The 21,100-nt window shown below is 38.6% G+C and overlaps 1 protein-coding gene across 2 annotated transcripts; it reads left to right on the top strand.

The window, feature by feature from the left end:
• The first annotated feature begins 3,869 nt into the window (after window positions 1–3,869).
• rorca (RAR-related orphan receptor C a) lies at window positions 3,870–20,749 on the top strand. 2 transcript variants are annotated; one of them, XM_051652790.1, is made up of 10 exons: window positions 3,870–4,218; window positions 10,916–11,001; window positions 12,426–12,567; window positions 12,782–13,225; window positions 14,364–14,485; window positions 14,770–14,902; window positions 15,752–15,859; window positions 16,221–16,331; window positions 16,486–16,598; window positions 17,555–20,749. In XM_051652790.1, the coding sequence occupies exons 1-10, from the start codon at window positions 4,212–4,214 to the stop codon at window positions 17,714–17,716; spliced, it is 1,428 nt and encodes a 475-aa protein (XP_051508750.1). In that variant the 5' UTR covers window positions 3,870–4,211; the 3' UTR covers window positions 17,717–20,749. The 2 variants fall into 2 exon arrangements, with proteins under 2 accessions (XP_051508750.1, XP_051508749.1); XM_051652789.1 differs by lacking the exon at window positions 3,870–4,218 and having other exon boundaries at window positions 10,882–11,001.
• The last annotated feature ends 351 nt before the right edge of the window (window positions 20,750–21,100 follow it).

Here is a 21,100-nt window from a genome sequence, read left to right as displayed (position 1 = left end):
TACACCCTCGCAGAGAGAAAGAGAGATTATCCAGACTTTGAAAGAGAAGAGGAGTCAGCGGATTAAGAAGATAACAGAGAGGAGTGGTGAAGGGATTACGGTGACGAGAGCTGGATTCTACACTAATCCTTTTGAAAAAAAAAAAAAACATTTTATCTACTGCCTGATTCACAAAGGAGAGCAGAGCTGATTGTTTATTATATATTCCTCCATAACCTCATCATCTCTGATACCTATTCTGAAATTCATGTGCCATTAGATCATAAAACCATTCTAATCTCACCGTAAATTTCTTGTCATGATTTCCAGAAGACATTTAATATAAATGGCACCTTCATTCACTGTCTTTCTTTGTGCTTCTATCTAATGTCAGCCCCCCTCCCCTCTCATTCTATTCTCTGAGCGAGCTCTAATAGGAGACCGTGGTTATATAAGACAGAAGGCCAGGAGGTCAGTGATATGTGCGTGTACATGTGTGATTGAGAGAGACAGAGAAAAAAGACTGAAGAGGGGGCTGCTTTTGAAGGAAAATAGTATCTCTTCTGTGCAAAATATGGAAAGACTGCAGGAAGGTATTAGGAAGAGACTCTGAAACAGGAAGAGAAATCTAAACAGAAGAATAATAAATAATAGCAGAAGCAATGCTTCTGGAGCGGAAATGTTGCAAACACTCATATATTTACCTCGGAGAGGTCTGTTATGACAACGCTGCACAAACATTGCTACAAAGACTCATTTTCCCTGTGCTATGTAAAGCAGAGAACTATTTTATGCATGGGTAAAATGGTTGATACAAAACAGAACAAAGACAGGACAAAACCAGGTACAAAGTCTGCAGGAATTAAAATAATTAATAGCGATATAAAGACAACAGGTATGAATAAAACAAATTCAGGTAAACATTTCAAAGTTTCCCAGTGAGCCTGATCCAATGTAAAGGGATGCAATCTATAAAAAGACAAAGTATGAAAGTGATACAACAGAAAGAAAAAAGCAAAGGATGAGAGGAAGGAGTGGCAGAGCAAGAGGGAGTGACAAAGCTTTATGTCAGCTTCTATGTGTTTCCGCTGCTCCACTAACCTACTTACTATAATCCCTCCTCTCCTCAATTCATAATGGAGAGTCCCTGGTTACATCATATCCCTTCTATCTTCCACACACTTTCACAAACTCAATATGTTTCGTTATTTTCAGCCCTCACATCATTATTTTCAATAGTATTGTTAGAATAGCACCCCTAAAACAAGCTTGCTAACAGATCAAGTCTCTGTGCCTTCTCTCGCACTCTATCTCACATCTCTCTCACCCTCAACTACACACAAGACATTGATCAGAAATTAGCCTAGTTTGTTATTGATGTCATTCATTGGTATGTGAGTAGTGTTTAAAGGGGTCATTACATAAGGAATCAAATTTTCCTTGATCTTTTGACATAAAAGAGGTCATTGTACAATAAAACATTTACTGTAAATCTCCAAACTGCAAATAGAGCTTTTTTTTTTTTAAACCAAGCTGCCAAAACAACTTGTTCTCTAATTCCTCCACATTGTGATGTCACACTATGATAGACATTTGCATCTGACCACCTCCGCAATAACACATCAACATCTACTTTACCTTTCACTTCTGTAGCTCACCCAGCAGTGGTGAGCAGAGCAGATCGATCAAGAGCAGAGAGCCAATCATAACAGTGGGCGTTTACTATCAAGCCTTAAAGGAGAATCAGCACAAGTGTTTCTGACAGAGGGTCATAATAAGGGTGGAAAATTATCATGTTTTACAAATATATGACAAATATATTATAAGTGAACCTTAAGAGGAGGCCTGGGTAGCTCAGCGAATAAAGACGGGAGTTGCAAGTTCAAATCCAGGACATGCTGAGTGACTCCAGCTATGTCTCCTAAGCAACCAAATTGGCCCCGTTCCTAAGGAAGGTAGAGTCACATGGGGTAACCTCCTCGTGGTCTCTATAATGTGGTTCTCTCTCGGTGGGGTGCGTTGTGAATTGTGCTTGGATGCTGCGGAGAATGGCGTGAAGCCTCCACACGTGCTATGTCTCCACGGTAATGCACTCAACAAGCCACGTGATAAGATGCGTGGGTTGACTGTCTCAGACACAGAGGCAACTGAGATTCATCCTCTGCCACCTGGATTGAGGCGAGTCACTACGCCACCACAAGGACTTAGAGCGCATTGGGAATTGGGCATTCCAAATTGGGGATAAAAAAAATAAAAAAAATAAGTGAACCTTAAGGAACATATTAAAATAATAAAACAAGGAATGTCATGACCCCTTTAAAATATGTATCCACGCAGAGAAATATTTGTTCACATTTGCTTCTGTGTCTGATGCACACAGGGTGTGAATTAGACTGACATTTGAGGGTTTCGACAGGGGGGGGGGTGGTGCGAGTGTCTCATCTGTCGATGAGGCGGGAGGAACAGCGAGAAAGGCAGAAAGAATGAGGAAGAGAGTCTCTAATCTTGCTCAGCTTCAATTCCGATCAGGTTAATTGCATGATTTTAAATGAGACCCACCAAGAATGCGCAAATTAGCTTTCCAGAGGGTCTCCGGTTACGCTCTGGGGGTCTGAGACCCCCCTAGACCCCCATAATTCACATCGTGGATGCACTTCTAGTGCTGGTGTATCTGTGCCCCGTATGATGTGGATAAGAATTCCCCTAGTATGTCCAATGTTATTGGATATAGGTAGTTGATGCATAATGTGCATAGCCTTTTTTTTTCATCAACATCAAGATTTTCGTTTACAATTTATATGACTGCATAATTTTTGCCTTCACTAGTTAATTCTTCATGGTACTGCAATGTGATAAAATTAAACAGCCTATATAAAATAAAGTTAAATTTAAATTAAAAATAAAATGTATAAGTATATAGTCTTATATGATGTTATAGAAGCTGCATGCATAATCATTATCAAAGAATTTGAAAAAAAAAAATATATATATATATATAATATACATTTCAAATGGATTTAGATGGAGCATGTCACACCTTGAACTTGAAAAGTATTTCATGTCTACTACCCATATGCCAAACTTTTCACTATGCATCAATTCACAAAGGCTAACATGAGATCATTACTTGACACAAGTTGTAAGAGAAGAGTTTAAGGCATAACCCCATATAGCTTTAGTTTTAATTGTGTATTGATTTGGCATCATAGTATTCAGGCATTTCTGATTTAAATTGGATGCTGTCTGCCTTTGTCAACTTTAAATTACCATTTGACTACTTTGTGTATTAATTTTTTTAAATTATTTTTTTTGTGATTTAGTCAAAACGCTCTGAAAGGAGACACAATAATAATGTTACACTGATTTCTCAGCCTATTTAAAAATGTCTTAATAAACTGTGTTTTTACAGACTGTGTGAAATAATAAAACAAACACACTAAAGTAAAATCACAAAAAATACAAATAGCACAAAATGTATAACTATGCAGGTCTGTTTAAAATTCAACTTTTTTCAATGTTCTAATTATTCAGCTCTATGCCAAACATTTAGCAAGAGCCTCAATAACAGTCACGTAACAGTCATTTGACTCTATGAGTTAGGAATATATATATATATATATATATATATATATATATATATATATATATATATATATATATTTTTTTTTTTTTTTTTTTTTTCTTTAAAAATTGCAACTGTATGCTGTTATCACAAAAAAAAATCGCATTCGCTGGAACCGCGGGGCCGCGAGAGATTCCCACGATATACTGTTGTGGTGACACTGCCACACTTTCCCACGCGCGCTCACACTCTGGCGCACGGATCCTCCTTAAAGCGCGTGGTCGTGTGCGCGTGCACGCACAGCTGCCTGGGGGCACGAGGCGGGCCACTGGAGCTAGATCATGTGAGCGTCCACGCGCCGAAAGTAGGTTAGACTTCAGAAGCAGACACGAAGAGAGGGAAGGAGAGAGAGAGAGCGGAGTGCATCATTTTATTGCATAGCGTCCATGCAGCGAAAAAGTATCTATGATGGAGCGACATTTACTCTAAATCGCTGGTTTGTTTAGAGGACAAGTAGCTTGTGCAATAATTAATGAGGTTTAGTTCTTTTATTTGCTTACAACCACTCCTTTTTTGGAGTTTTAAAATTTCAAGCGATTATTTTTTTACTTTTGGTGTTGTTCAGATGTGCAGGAGTTACATTATTATTGGCAGATAATACAGCATCAAAATGAGAGGTAAGTTAAAGAAAAAACTCCATTTGTTTAAAAACATTAATATATAATAATTGCAACAAAGTTTTCTTTTATAGGGGTGCCCTGATTGTTTGGGCTTTGATATTTTGTTGCACGAACAGTGCAAAGTCTTGAACAAAGTCAAGCGCGAGAGCGCATAAATAACTCTGATAATCTGCTACTGTTGTTTGTTTGTAACATATGTCCAGTGTTTTTGTTGATGTGAGGTTTTCTCACCATTCAAGCATAATGAAACTAATCAGTAGGCTTCAGGAAACCATAAACTTTGCATAATTTTGTTTTGTGTCTCGCTTGCAAGCGTGAAAGGGAAGCGATGAGCGTCATGTAGGAAATGTCTTACTGTAATTACTGTTAACTGCCGCTAAGCGAACCCCATTATGTAAGAATAAAGCAACGTGTTTAAAATATTACAATCACTGCATTAATTACTTACTATGAACTGTATGTTAACCTGAGTGTAAAGTACAAATACACCATTTACGGTCATGCGCAAAAGTTGATTTGCATTTGTTATCCTGTGGTCACGAAGCTATAAACTCTAAACCACCATGTTGAACTTGAGCTCCGGTGAATTCTTGGTGTTTTTCGCTTGGCAGTTATCGTGATAAAACTTATCAGTAAGTTAGAGGAGACTCGCTGAATGTCAGTTGCTGAGGCGCAAGGAGTGGAGTGCATCTCCTGCGCTGTGCGTGTTGTTGTTTTTCTTCATCTCAGCATGGCCGCCGGTGTGATAAGTCTTTCTGCTCCATTGACCTACTTATGTCATTGAGGATTACACAGCATGTTACAGCATTGAGAGATCAGGGCGAGATCTAGTCAATTTTACGATGAGTTTATTGCTTTCCTTATGGTATGTTTTAAAGTGTAACTTTACCCTTTATCCAGTCTGAATCTCAGCATGCCAAACCGTGTGATGGCAGTGGTAATACCGACGTTTAACCTGAAATGCTGTATGAAGGAAACAGCATCTCCTTTGGTGCAAAGGCGTAACTACAAGTTTTTTAGTCAATGCGAGTCTAAGAAGTTGTGTGAGAAAAAGAGCAAATCTTTAAAAAGGAGTATAATAACATAGTAATAGGTTGGCCAAACAATTTTACATTTATGTATAACTTTTAGATATCTGTAGCCTACATCAAGATTGCTTTTAAGTATCATCCTGTGTCACACTATGTTATATCAGAGAGTATTTAGCAGAGACGGGCCACTTCTGTTCAAATGAATGGGAGAAATTGGAATGTCCAACAGTCAATGGTTGTAGAAAGAAGTGTCGCCTTACAGGTAAAAGAGCCAATCACTTTTTAGATACAGACATGAGCCTGTCAGTCATCTCGAGAATGCGTATATGCATTAGTTATACAAGCTGGGAAAATATTTTTTTTTTAGTGTAATCTGAGGTAAAGAGGCACAATTTATGATTCCAGTGTTGTCAGATTTTACTGCTTATTTAAAATATGTTCTTTGATCGTAATCATGACCAACCGTTTTGGAGATTTTGGTCTTTCCCCATTCAAGTAGATAGGAGCTGCTCTTGTATGCCGCGTGTTTGCATAGAAAAATAGCTGCCCGAGAGCGTTCCAAAGATGGCCGCTAGTGGACTGACTTGCTAGAAAGACTTTGGTGATATTCTGTAGTTAGTTGTTATATTTATTCTTTGACCATTAGAAAGTTACAGATACAAAAGTCAAAACTTTCTTTGAGTTTCAACACTGAAATTCCTAGAATGCGCTCAATGGTTACAAATTACTTGAGTTACAAACTGTCAAGTACTAGACAGAAGATCCTTTTAAATGCCAAGATCAGGCCCACAAGAGCACATGAATACTTCTTTGAAAGCCTGTGCCGTCAGAGTACACATCCTATTTAAAACTACTCTGAGAGAGACATGGCAAAATTAAACTGAATGAGCCTTTGGAAATTTAGTAAGACTTTGTTTATCGTCTTGAGGAAAGGCAGTCTTGGATTTGCAGAATGCTGCAGCCTAGATGCTTAACAGGTACAGGTTTTGAAGACTAGGTTTAGCCAATGAGCAGTTTATAAATGAATGCTGAGCAGCTTAATGCAATGGCACTTTGACACCTGCCCATGATGTTTGCATTAATTTAACAACAACTTAAGCTCAGGCAGTGGGAGAATGTGGCCACCCTTTTGAACTATTGGGACTTGAGAGATCTTTTTAAATATCAGTTCAAGTTTTTAGATTTAAAGTAAATAAGGTGTAACCTAAAATTACATTCTTTTTGTTGCACACCTAAGGTGTGTTGCCTTGTTTTGGAGACTTTTCTATGGTTAATAGGTCTTAAATGAAACCCAACCTTGAAATGTGATGTTGAACAGAAAATATTTCCTTGACTCGTTGTTAATAATAATGACAAAATAATTGTTCCTCTGTTTAATATTTTTATTTATTTATTTTATTTTTTATTTTTTAGCAAACTACAGTTTTAACTTAAATCAGTTCTCTTTCAAACAGATGGGGGTTTTTTTTAGGTTGAATTTGAAGAGGGGGAAAAAGTCACTTTTTTGTGGTGAAACGACTTTGTGTCTTACTGTTGTTTATTTCCAGCAGGCATCAATATAATTAATGCCCATCAAAAGGCACCTTACACTCCCTATCAGCTCATGTTTTTCAGTTTGGTGTTGTTACTTATACCAAAGAATTACTCAATCCCTCTATGCATATTTAACGAGAGCCTCACGGTGTCATTCCACCCTCTCACCTTACTCAATGTAGGTAGATCACTCTTAAGTTGGAAGGGACAGTAAAAAAAATCATTACTGACCACAAAACTGCCTAGAAAAATCAAGCGGATAAAAATGGCACCCTGTTTGTAAGAGGGATCAAAGCAAACTTGCTAATAAGGACTCAGAGCAGGCTCAGAAATTGCCTTAATATGGACTGCTCACACAAATCTCATGCAATTTAGGTTAGCACTGCATTGTGTTATGCAAATACAAGGTGTAAGGTAAACAGGACCTTTGGACATTGCCGGACAAAGTTGTTTGATTAGGTGAGATAAGAGGGCAAAGTCTCTTGTGTTATGATGGGTTTTTCCAGCAGTACTGAGTGAAACTGCCGACTGGTGTTTGATGGACTGACACAATGACTAACTGACATAGAGTGGCCCAGTGAGAGGAGATAAGGAGAGCTAGATTACTAACCCCAGCTTGCCTGATAAACATAGCATGCTAATAAATCTCCTCTTAATTAGTTTTCGGCAACCTGATTGCATTTGTCCTCAGGCTCTACGGCAATGCTTGATCCTGCTTATCAGACAAGAGTTGTTTGATATACCTTTGATTCAGCTATATGTTTTCATTGGAATTTGGCAAGATATGTTAGGAATAATGGGCATTAAAAAGATATATTAGAAGGAGATTAACTTTTTTGAACGTTTTGAGAAATGGCTACTGATGTTTCCCGAAGAGGCACCTGACTAGGCGCTTTGGTCCTCTAATTATTAGTCAATTATATATGTGCTCCCATTGTTCGTTTATTGAATGGTAACAATTAAATTATGTCATGCTAAAAGCTTTTATAACTTTAGCTTTAATAGCTTTAATGTTTGATAAATCATACTTCTTTATTTAGTCTGTGCAGTGTGACTGATTTGCAGTGTGATATTCACATTATGAATGTTGCAAATGAGAACTGAATTTCAGCTTTTGTTTTTTGCCATGAATGCATGTATTTAATATACTGTATATTTGACATATAGCATGATAATACTGTTTAACCAAGGCTTGATACAATTCAACCTATCGCCATGCACAGGAGCCTAGATTAAAAATAGTTTTATGTGAGTGTTTCGAGACAGCTGGGACTGTGCTCGAATTCTTGACAAGCTGCCACATGTTGAGGGCAAGTGTAAGTTACAGGGCCCCTTTTGAATGTACTGTAGATATTTCAAATTTAGCCTCTGGCTTTGCCTGAAATATATGTGAATAAACCTTTTGATCTAGTAAAAAGTTAATCGCAGTTGCTTTTAGAGGCCTTGGATTTGCCTGAAAATGTTTGCCTAAATCACAAGTTGTCCTGATAAGATGATGGTCTTTGTTTTTGCGGTTCCACCTTAAACATGCCATCACCAGGGAAAAAAAGAAAAATTTAATCAGATTACAGCCCTTGCTAGGCTTCCACAGAAGCTCCTCCCTCGACTCAAAAGTGTGTCAGTAGAGCAGCTCAGCCACATAGCCTGACCGTGCTATGCAGGTGAGTGGCGTGAGTTGACGAGTTAGAATCCAAGCTATGCTCTCACGAGCCAATGGGAAAGTGGGAGGGGTGGGATGGAGGAATGCTCGTCATTGCGTTGCTAGGGTGACCTCCTCTGAATGAGTGTGTTTGTGGAATGTAGCCAGACAGCAGTTATATAACACAGGGAAGGTGGGGGCCAGGGGCTCCGAATGGGGTAGATGGAAAGAGAGAGAAAGAAAGAGATGGAATATGTTCCATTTAGTAATTTAACTCTTTAAATGTGCAGGACATTTTGTAGTATAAAAAAAACAAACAAAAAAAACTTTAAATTACATTCTCATTCTTTTTCAAAGGATAGTTTCTCCTAAAATGAAAATTCGGTCATCATTTACTCATATTGTTCCATCTAAACCTATATGACATTATTTCCTCTGTGGAACACAAAAGGAGATGTTTGGCAGGATGTTAGCCTCAGTCACCAGAGAGTGCAGCATGAGCTTGTGTTTATCAACCATGCTTAAAGGAATAGTTCACTCAAAAATGTTTCTTTCTTCATCAAAACAGAATTTAAGACTTTTAGGATTTCATTTCAGGCCTCCTCCTCTAAACAATGCAAGTGAATGTCCTCCATTTTTTGACGGTCCAAAATGCATATTTAGGGTGCATCAAAATAATCCACACGACTCCAGTCGACAATAAAGTTCTTCTGAACCCAAACAATTGATTATTTTGAGAAACAAAACAATGCTTATATACTTTTTAACTACAAATGTTCGCTTCCGTACATCTCTGTGACATGCGCTCATGAGAGGGATGACGTAAGCTCGTTGGTAAGGTCACGTGTCACGTGGTGGAGGAGGCAGGAAGCGCGTTATTGTTTACATTTGTTTTATTATTATTATTTGGAAATTATTTTTATTTTATATTGTTTTGAAATTGTTTTGGACTGTTCTGGTATGTGAACGGCGCTTGGTCTGTGCTCTGTGCAAGTTTCTCTTGTAAACAATGACGCGCTTCCTGCCTCCTCCACGTGACCTTACCAACGAGCGTACGTCATCCCTCTCATGAGCGCACGTCACAGAGATGTACGGAAGCGAACATTTGTAGTTAAAAAGTATATAAGTATTGTTTTGTTTCTCAAAATAATCAGTCATTTGCATTCAGAAGAACTTTATTTGTCGACTGGAGTCGTGTGGATTATTTTGATGCACCCTGAATATGCATTTTGGACCGTCAAAAAATGGAGGACGTTCACTTGCATTGTTTAGAGGAGGAGGCCTGAAATGAAATCCTAAAAGTCTTAAATTCTGTTTTGATGAAGAAAAAAACTCAGATACAACTTGGATGGCCTGAGGGTGAGTAAATTATCAGCAAATTTTCATTTTTGGGTGAACTATTACTTTAAGGATTCTGGGAACATCAGGCAGACATGTCTCTCTTCATTCACCCCCTCCATCTCTTTTCCCCTGAACAGCCTCCATTGCTCACATGTGACGCACGCATCAACTAACATTGATGCTGAGGTGTGAGTCTGCCATTATTTCTGAACGGCTGATTCTCTGTCACAACACATTAACTGTTACCTAAGGTATTGCGTCACTGCACAAAACATATTAACATGGTTGGGGGGGATCCTACACCCTAAAAAGACAATGTTCCCTGCAAATAGCCTTTTTGTAGAGCCATTGGAGACATCATGTTACCTGTAGCGTTACCTGTCTTGTATGCAATAGTTTTAGTGAGAATGAAACTTCATAACCTTGGAGCCCTCAGCAGCTAATGCTATTGACCTGCTATTCAAGGAAGGCGCTCCTACTTAAACAGCATAATGAAAAGTACAGCTTGTTCCTGGGATATAGGGGACTGACCTGCACAGTGGATACATGCATGTAGTCGTTTTTGTTTTGTTTCAAGGCCCTGTTTGTGTTTTCTTCTTTTCCACCGTTTTGAAACAACAAAGACACTATTCATGAGCCTGAAGCTTTTTATAATTCTCAAACAGTGTATCACAATCCGCTTAATTTGAACGCAACTCGGCCAGGCAGAGAGTGAGCTTTGTTTAAAAAGCTGTATTTGATTCTGTACTCCAAAGCCTTGTGTTATTATGTCATCCTGAGTAGGTCAAAGCTGTCAGTCTTTGAATACGGTTTCTAGCGTTTAACCCCGCTCATTGTGCATGAGCTGTGTATTGTTACTGTTGAAAGAATATGACACTAGCAAAGTTTCCACTTCCCTGTGAGCATGAGAACTCCAGGCTCTGCGCCGCCCTATATTTCTCCTATTTTATTGAACGGTTGCTCAGAGATCAATGGGTCAAACAAAGAACAGTGCAGTGGATCACTTTAGAAGTGTAATGTAGATAGCAGATAGCTTTCAGTGCTTTGTTACTGAGCCAGAACTGTTCTATAGGCTGTATATGAGAGGTGCTGAATAAGCGTGTCAAACTCTAACTAATGTTTCACCCAATTCTCTCTCTCTCTCTCTCAGCTCAAATTGAAGTAATCCCATGCAAGATTTGTGGGGACAAGTCATCAGGCATCCATTATGGGGTGATCACATGTGAGGGCTGCAAGGTAAGCATCCTTATCAAGTCATAGCATTTTCCCTCCTTCATCCAAAATGAAAATTCTGTAATCATTTACTCACCCTCATGTTGTTCCAAACCTGGAGCCCAAAAGGAGATTTTAGGCAGAATTTTAGCCTCCGTTACCATTCACTTTCACTGTATTAAACAAAAATGCAATGAAAGTGAATGGGGACTGCAGGTGAGACTGTCATGCCGCCTAACATTTCCTTTTGTGTTCCAAGTTGAAAGCAAGTCATATGGTTTTAGAACAACACAAGGGTGAGTAAATGGTAATCGAATTGTATTTTTTGAGTGAACTATCCCTTAAAGAGATCTGACACTGTTACCTTGTTTAAAGTTCCAATTGCTTCAGGTAATGAAATAAAAAGAATAAACGGTATTAAAGTAGAAATGAGTAACAAGAAAATTAGTTTCATTAAGGTTATGTTAAGGCTGAACACAGTTACACCCTGATGAAACTGTTCCCCCGAAACAGTAAACAATACAAGCCCTTTATCTGATCGGCCCTCTGACCAATCAGAAATCTCAGCTGCTTGTTATTGACAACAGGACAAGTGTGTGCCAGAGCTGAGCTAGTGTTTCAATCTCTGTGCCCTAAAATCTTGTTTGCCAGCCTATTTGTGTTGAACCATGCTGTGTACCATCATGGATTGAACACAATTAAAAATCCCAGAGTTTTTGTCTCTTTGTTTAATTAATGACAAGGTGTTAATATGGCAATAATAAAATGAAGACAATGAGGCATTAGAATTAAATTAAGATTAATAATGGCGGTCCAAGCCATTTTCCGTAACTCCGCCATTTCCATTAGGGATGGTCATAGGAATTACACGCATGAAGCTATAAGCTTGCAGCATAACAGTTTTACTTTCCATTTATTAAAGGACAAAGGAAATTAATTTGGAAAATTATTCATACTTTACAAGCTTCAAAATTAAAGATGACTACAAGGTCAAATGACTGTCTAGAGCCATTTAGTTGTTCTTCTGTCTTATTCAAACACAGTCACACACGCATGCGTTTTACATATGAAATTGACCTTGGTCATGTGATTTAAAAAGGGGGAAGATTCTGAATTTCAAATATGTTTTTAATATAATCAGGGTTCCCATTGTCATGGGAAATGTTTTTATTTGTATTTTTTATGCCTGGAAAAAGTCATTGAAATTAATACAATCTTAAAAATTGCTGAATAATAGTGAATATTAATTTTTCTAGTTATGCCCAGCTCTAAGGTATTTAATCAGCTAGAAAAGTCAGGGAAAAGGGTGGTCAAAAGGTGTGGGAACCCTGTCTAATATTTAATACGTAATTAATTTAACAACACATAGAAAGCCCAGCTTTGGAAATGAAGCCACTTTTTTGACCTCACTTTTGTTTTTTGTTTTCCTGCCTTTTTCAATCATCAAGGGCTTCTTTCGTCGAAGTCAGCAGAACAATGCAATATACTCCTGCTCGAGACAGAGGAACTGCCTTATTGACCGAACCAACCGCAACCGCTGCCAGCACTGCCGCCTGCAGAAGTGTCTGGCACTGGGCATGAGCCGTGATGGTGAGTCTGGTTTTAGAGCAAATTTACTCTCAGAAGTCTAGTCTCCTTGGGTCCCATTAAATGCTGCTGTGGTCTCAGTGTGAATACAAAAACTGGCACAGGCCCAACGAAACACAGCCAGGCAGTCTCCCACATTGTGTAGCTAATGTGTCAGCTCTGATCAACAATCACATCTAACATTCTTTTTCTTTTAACACCCTCCTTTTCATTGCAGCTGTGAAGTTTGGTCGCATGTCAAAAAAGCAGCGTGACAGTCTCTATGCTGAGGTTCAGAAGCACCAACAGTCCCAGGAGCGGGCAGGGGGTCTGGGCAGCAATGTACCTGGCCACACCGGTGATGATGCTGGGGAGAATGGCAGCAGTCATAGCCGGGCCTACAGTCGGGACTCCAGCACCACCCTTAGTGACTTGGATGATATTACCACACTACCAGATGGCCTGCTGTTTGATCTGCCACTCACACCGGAGGAAGCTGGTGACTACTGCAGCCTGGAGCTGCTGGGGGGCAGCGGAGGGAGCAGTTCATCTTCCCAGAGTTCCCCTGAGCCTAATAGACAGGAGTTTGGCGACACAATGCACATCAAACACGAGTACGACTCAGGACTCTTCTCTCGCTCATTGCTTAACCCATCAGAAGGCTGTTCCTTGATGGAAATTGGTTAGTTTCAAACATACACAGTCATACACTTTCAGAGCCCTGCTGAAAAGACCAGCTTACACAAGCATGCATTTCCATGCAGGTTACATGGTTGCCTGTTAATATCAGGGAATTTTAAAATTGTGTTCTCCCACCCCTGGAGTTTGCTAGTTTGAATCCCAGGGCGTGCTGAGTGACTCCAGCCGGGTCTCCTAAGCAACCAAATTGGCCCGGTTGCTAGGGAGGGTAGAGTCACATGGGATAACCTCCTCGTGATCGCTATAATGTGGTTTGATCTCGGTGGGGTGCGTGGTGAGTTGTGCGTGGATGTCGCGGTGGATGGCGTGAAGCCTCCACATGCACTATATCTCTGCGGTAACGCACTCAACAAGCCACGTGATAAGATGCGCAGGTTGACGGTCTCAGATGCGGAGGCAGCTGAGATTCATCCTCTGCCACCCAGATTGAGGCGAGTCACTATGTCACCACGAAGACTTAGAGCACATTGGGAATTGGGCATTCCATATTGGAAGAAAAAGGGGAAAAAATCCACACACACAAAAAACAAACATTTGTGTTCTCCAGGCCTGAAATTGTGATGGAAATTAACAAAATCATGGACATCTCTGTAGTGAATATACATTTATCTTGTTACAATATGCTTCAAAATATTTAATCACCTAAATATTGCTCTTGGGAAGAGCTTGTGTAAAGAAGCCAAAGTATTGTCCGATTTCTAAGCTAATCCTTCTTTTGAATTGGTCGAAATTGGTCTGAATGATTCATTAACAAATTGCTGAATCAAAAGGTTTTTAAAAAATTTATTTCCAGAAATCACAAATAGCTGTAAAACCCATGCAAAGGAATTGAAATTCATTGGTAAAAAGGGTGGGAACCCTGTGGTTAGTGCTGGTCTACCTAGTGGACCTGCATAGCCTTGCTGTTCACAAGCAAAATAAATGACCAGCATGGTCTAATGGTGAAGCTTGTTAAGCTAGTCAGGAAGCCTGGAGGGCACACCAGCTTCCAGTGCTGCAGACCAGCATCCAAAACGCAACATGCTGGTGACCAGCATTGCTGGTCTTTTCAACAGTGAGTTCAAGAACTTTAAGTGAAGAAAATGTGCCTGATCATATTGTGCAATGCATGCTTCCTCTAGAACGGATCACACAGAATGTGGTGAAATCCCACATCGAGACGAGTCAGTACAGCACAGAAGAGCTGAAGAGATTCGCTTGGACCCTCTACACACCCGAAGAGATACGCGCCTACCAAAACAAGGTATCTGTCAACTACCAATGAAATGCGTCATACTTTCTGTTACCTTAAAACAAGGCGTAACGATCGACCTTGTTGCGTGATACGTACAGTGATCTTACCAATTACCCACCCATACATTCCTCTCTAATGAATCGTACAGAATACAATTAAAAGTGGATTATAAAGTACGTCAATAAAATGTGCATAATTTGACATCATTATTGCAATTATAATATGGGTGGAAGAGTCTAACAGATGTTTTTATTTATTATTTTTTTATGTGTTTTTTTTTTTTTTCATCCAAGCCCACAGAGATGCTTTGGGAGCAGTGTGCCGTGCACATCACTAACGCCATCCAGTACGTTGTTGAGTTTGCCAAGCGTATCTCTGGATTCATGGACCTGTGTCAAAATGACCAGATAATCCTTCTCAAAGCAGGTCAGCCTCAATTCTGCATAAGAGAGCAACCAAATCAGGAGTTACTGTAATACACAAAAGTGAATGCCTTTGTAGTAAATACACTTAAAGGGATAGTTCACCCAAAAATAAAACTGCTGGAATCATTTACTCACAATCATGTTGTTCTGAACACTTATGACGCCCTTTCTTCCATGGAACACATGAAGAGATGTTAGACAGAATATGAACCTTTGTCACCATTTACTTTAATTTTATGAAAAAAAAAAAAAAAAATGTAATGAATGTGAATGGTGACTGAGTCTGTTATGCCCTAAAATTCTACTTAATATCTCTTTTGTGTTCCATGGAAGAAAGAAAGTCATACTGGTTTGAAACATGTTAATGATCCATTTAAGTGTCCATTTATATTTGGCTTTTTATCTCAATTAAACCCTTCTGAAAAAAATTATTCATCGATGGTTTTAATATACAGGATTTATGTTTTTATTTTAGAACATATGTATTATTTGTTTCTCATCTGTGTTCTGACAATGGCTCTTTTCTTGTTTTCTCTCACCCTTTCTTCCTTCTTGTGTCCTCCCTTTATGCATTGTGTGGTGTGTCTTTTACCCAATTTGTTATTTAAATGAAAACAAAAAACACTTTTGTATTTTTTCCCCTCCCTAAAACAACCATCATTGCCATCCAATTGAATGTTGACATCACTATACGTTTGTGAAATTTTTATGATTCATGTTTTTATGTATCCTCAATTTGAAAACATTTTGTCATTTGTGGAATTAAATCCAATCCGTTTGCCTATCTCTCCCTTCTGCCTCCCTCTTCTCTCCTGCTTTTCCTTTGTCCATCTTCTATATGGTCCTCCAGGCTGCTTGGACGTGCTGTTGATCCGAATGTGTCGGGCCTACAACCCCATCAACAACACGTTGTTGTTTGATGGAAAGTTTGCGACCCCACAGCTGTTTAAAGCACTCGGTGAGTCTCCTCCAGACCTTTCACTTATTTTAGCACCATGTAGCACGTCAAAGGGCATGTTGGATACTTGTGTACAATTAACCCAAGTACTGCAGAGCAATGGTGCGCAAAGTTCTGTAAGATCATATGAGAAAGCCATATAATATATACTATTTATATAGACCTAAACAAACATCCATTTAAAATAGAGGAAAATAGGCCAATTAAAATCTATTCAGGTCCGTTGGATTATTGCTAAAATAGTTTGGTTATTTGCTTTGTGGGGCAAATTACAGTGTCATAAAATTTTGACTAATCAATATAATTACTTTTACCCTTAATTATTGTAATATGTACTTATTGCATTTTCCCTCCTCTGTAGGTTGTGATGACCTGGTGAGTACTGTGTTTGAGCTTGGTAAAACCATGAGTCGACTACAGCTTTCGGAAGAAGAGATGGCACTGTTTACCGCCACTGTGCTTCTGTCTCCAGGTAGTTTAACTGTAACATGAATTAAAAGTAATGTTTAACTCTAACAGTCTAGCTAAAGTATACATTGCCAGACATTTGAATTTACCCTTCCACTGATCAATAAAAGAAAAAAGAACTTATTGTTGTTGAAATTACCTTATTTTTTATTTCATAGACCGACCTTGGCTGACAGATGCTCAGAAGGTGCAGAAACTTCAGGAGAAGATCTATGTTGCATTGCAACACTGTCTTCATAAAAGTAGTGCCTCTGAGGAGAAAATGGCAAAGGTAACATATAAACAGTACTGTGCAAAGGTCTTAAGCACATTAGATGTTTCACAAAAACATTTGTCTGAAGATGGTTATGTCTTCAGCTTTAGTGTGTCAATAGGAAATATACATTTTAGACTCTCAAACATTCCTTTTGCAAATAGAATAGAACTGGGAGCCCTGCAACAGATGACATGGCCCCCACATAGCTAAATAGATAGAAGCTTGGAAAATCCTATCTGCCATCAACCAAGAAAAAATCCAGGTGTACCTTGGAGAATTGGTGCTGTTTTGAAGGCAAAGGTGGTCACACCAAATATGGGTTTAGCTTTTTTATGTTTACTGTACTTTGTATGATGTTAAATAATAATTGAAATCTATTTATTTTTGAAGACATCCTCACTATGCAATATTTTTCACTAGTGCCTAAAACTTTTCCACAGTACTGTGTACAATGGCCCCAAAAAGTATACACTATATTGGGCACTTCAGCCACACTTAAAATGTATAAATGTGATTGCATTAAATAACAAAATACTAAACAAGGTGGCCCCTTCTCTCATTACTAACTTGGCAACTGGTGCCAAGGTGATTTTTTTTTTTAGTGGATCTATTTAGTCAGTTACCCTCAAGTTCACACAGATGTCCTAGCAGAGTAACCACTAGTGTAGTTCATCACATTAACTATGGACAAGTTACCAAGAAGTGTCCAAATATTTGTCTTAATATTGAACAGTACACAGTTTATATTTGAATCCCCACAATTTTTATTTTTATTTTTAAGTTTTGTGCTCTCTGGAATATAAATGCCACTTGGTTTGATATTTTGTTATTTAATGCAAAGCCATTACTTCATTTTTAAGTGTGGCTAAAGTGTTTAAATACTTTTTGATGCCGCTTTTTATATTTCTCATAGCAATTATGGGGAGCAAAAAAGTAACTCCCTGTCTTTTGTTTTTCTTTTGGCACAATAGATGGTGTCCAAGTTGCCCATGATGAAGTCTATTTGCAACCTCCATATTGATAAGCTGGAGTTTTTCCGCCTCCTTCACCCAGAAACGGCCCTCAACTTCCCTGCTCTTTACAGGGAGGTCTTTTGCAGCGAGATAACTTTCCCAGACTCCACTGAGGGCTAACATTCATTCAAGTGTCAAACTGGCGTCAATGAGAGAGAGGTAGAGAGGATTAAAGAAAGACGGGATGGCAATAGGAGGTAGATGGATATGTGCTTGAGACAAACCAGCAACACAATGACAATCCTGCACATTACACTTTAGGACTCCATCTATAACCTCCCTCCTGATGAAGGTGATTCAGGCCCACATTTCTTACGAGATGCTGTTAAATGACAGCAGTCTAACATGAGGTGCTGGGTGCTTTTACTCATGCCACCTACTTATAGTAACTAAAACAGAGTAAACGATGTATATGTAATTTAAAAGAGTACTCAATTAAATATGTAGCACAAATCTCCTAAAAAATGAAGTGCTTGAAAAGTGGGTTGGGGGATATTTCCCTTAACTATTTTCTTAGTACTCTTAGGAAGAGAATTGTCATGAATGTAACCCAAATGGCATGTGGCACAGCATCAGGATTAAGACAGAATGTATTACGTATTCCTGCCCACTTCGCTTCCATAGCATAGCCCTGCAGGCGACAGTTTCCAATCCATGAAAGGGACCAAATGCAAACATGCAACCCTGTTCTTAGTGCTTTAGCATTTCAGGGAGTCACCCTGAGGTCATAAACGCCATATGAGCGCCCACACTTTCACAGACGCAACACTAGCTACTGCGCATTGCGCAGACTTTGTACAAACACATGTGCACAGTGTGTTTTCTCTCAAGCTCTTTATTTTTGCATATAAATTAAAAAGATTAAACTAAACTAACGAAAACCTCATCCTTACTTCCCTTTCCCATGCAAATGCCACTTCGTTTAAGATAAGATAATATTTTGAAACCCTTATTTGATTTGAAAGATCATGTATGTAGAAGAATAGATGTATTTCAAAATATATTTATAAGCAGAGCCTACAGAAAGGGTAAGATATGAATGTAGAGAGAGAAAGAAAGAGGACTTAATTAGAAAATTGCACCAATGAGTGAATGTTCTCAAGCCATTTCAAAGACTTCCCAACCCTTGGAGTGGTATTCTGGGAAGACAGGACTGGATTTGGAAGTCACCTGACATGCTGATTTTGAAAGATTTAAATGCAGGTAAACAGCACTTAAGACTCAGATACACCACAAAAAACTGGGGAAATTAACGCTTTCATTGCCCTCTTACGCGAGCAGGACTTTACTGTCACCCCACAATCGATGGCTGAAAGATATTGCCGCTTTGAGGGAGAGTTTCTGAAGTTGAGTTCTCCTAAGTGAGCATGCAGCAAAGCACTCAAGCAGCTGCCGTGGGAGCAGGGCCTCAGGGGAGAAAGCGGATGGGCGGACCGGTATTTTTTTTTATTTTTTTTTTTTTTTTTAAAAGAGACAACTAACAAACAATTTGAGCCCACTGTCAGTCGCAAGGACACCACGGAAATGAGGCACAGATGTGATCCAGGATATGAGGATTCACGGACTATACCTCATGCTTTGAGTCTGATGTGGGGATCAGTGTTGGTTTGCTGTGTGATTGTTTTTTGTTTTTTTCCACCACCCCTTCACCCTTTGTGTTCACATATAGCACAACTATTGGTTGACAGAGCCATCAGCTACCCCCCTGAGTTAGGGAATACTATGGTTAGTTTGTTTTTCAAAACTGCATATTTTGCTATTCAAACCGAAGGACAAATAATGTTTAATATCTATCCGCACATTCTTCTGAATTAGGAAGTCCTATAAACTAGAGATCAAGATTGGTCTCTGGGTACATTTAGGAGTGGCCCAGAAATGGGAAAACCAAGCAAAGCCCGAAGGAGGGCTTTTCAAAAACCTCTCAGAACCCCTCTGTGCCCAGATCCAGGAAGAAAAATGATTTCTGCAGCTATATCAGATTACAGGGCATGAAAGACGTTGTTCAGAATGACTGACTGATAGATATCAATCTCCAGTTTCCTGTCAGTTACATTTAACATGCTCGTCTAATGATTCATTTTTGCACTGCTGGAACAGTGCTGCTGTCCAAACTGTATATTTTCTAAGATTTTATATGGTTTGTATAATATACTTTTATCTGGGTGCTTCATACAGTATCATAATGTCTGCCTGTGCAATAGTCAGTCTTTCCATTTTTAGTGTTGAGGGCCCTCGCAAGCAAAGGATTCATCTCCTTGGATTTCATAAGCACTCCAGCTCAGATCATTTAACACCTCCCATCATGGTTTCTAAGTTCTGTATACTCAACACTCGTGTATTTTTTTACATTTGTATTAACTGACTTAAAGTTGAAGCGTGAAGGCAGAGAAAGATTGTAACAAAGTGCAAATACTTCGTAAAAACCATTAGAGTTTTGATTATGCATTTTGTGGAGTGACATTTGCAGCTCCACAAACTGCCCCATGTGTTCATCCTCCTCCATGAGGGTAGTTCTGGAAGTATGTGTTTACATCTACACTCAGTCACTCAGGGAGATAGCTGGGTTCTCTGTCCTACAATGCCTTCTTCAGTTAACCTAGCAAGACACCTTGCACCAAATAGAAGACCTTAAACTTTACGGTAGCTTTTCTTGTGAATGTTGATCGAAGAAGTACTTTTACCCCTGTCTTATACCAGTACTATTGGAGGTCTTTTTGAGTTTGACTTGATTAAAAAAAAGAATAGGATCAAATTTATTAAAAGGCATTCAGATATATATGGATGAATGTAATCTTTGAATCTAGTGTTGTTTTTTCTGTGATCTTCATGTCAGTCCTTTTCTGTAATATATGTTCTCACCCGTTTTAGTGTCATCCTTTGTCTTGAAGAATTAAAATCTTATTTTTTTAAAGAGATTTTTTTAAAGCAGAAAATCCCGAGACTCCTCATTCTTTTGCCATGATCCATATGTGGTAACATTCAGTTTAACTTTGTTGTTTCCAAGTAAATAAATCATATTATAGATTTCAAAGAATATAATTTATGGTATATTATGGATGCAGACAATAAAACGAACACATTAAAGAGTTATTGTTGTACAGTGAGGATTAAACGCATGGATTCAGAGTGTAATAAAGGTCTTTTTACATTACAGTGAGTTTTTTGTGGCTTCTAAAAAAAAAGAAAAACACTGAAGCAATCCTGAAATTTTCTTTTAAATCTAACCTTTTTATTTAACCCATAAATGCATGGGAATTTCATCAAACACTCCTACATATTCAGATTATCACAAATGGATGATCAGATAGTGTAACATTTTCAAAATATTTTCAAGACAATTTTAAAAAAGCTCAATAAAATATATTTTTTATATATTTTGATGTTTTATTTCAAAGAGATAATGCTACAAATCTTGAACAGGATTCATTACTTTCACACTGAAATTTCATATTATGCAACTGGCAGTTGAACACATATTGAGCTACACATAACACATAAGTCACA

This window comes from Myxocyprinus asiaticus, chromosome 24, assembly GCF_019703515.2.
Source record: "Myxocyprinus asiaticus isolate MX2 ecotype Aquarium Trade chromosome 24, UBuf_Myxa_2, whole genome shotgun sequence".
Lineage (NCBI taxonomy): Eukaryota > Metazoa > Chordata > Actinopteri > Cypriniformes > Catostomidae > Myxocyprinus > Myxocyprinus asiaticus.
The sequence above is the reverse complement of the archived record's forward strand: the minus strand, read 5'-3'. Positions and strand labels throughout refer to the sequence as shown.

Coding starts and splice junctions, on each gene's coding strand:
- rorca (XM_051652789.1), top strand. CDS start 10,882: ATGTTTCACCCAATTCTCTCTCTCTCTCTCTCAGCTCAAATTGAAGTA. Junction 14,486..14,769: donor TACGCGCCTACCAAAACAAG/GTATCTGTCAAC, acceptor TTTTCATCCAAG/CCCACAGAGATGCTTTGGGA. Junction 16,332..16,485: donor CACTGTGCTTCTGTCTCCAG/GTAGTTTAACTG, acceptor TTTATTTCATAG/ACCGACCTTGGCTGACAGAT.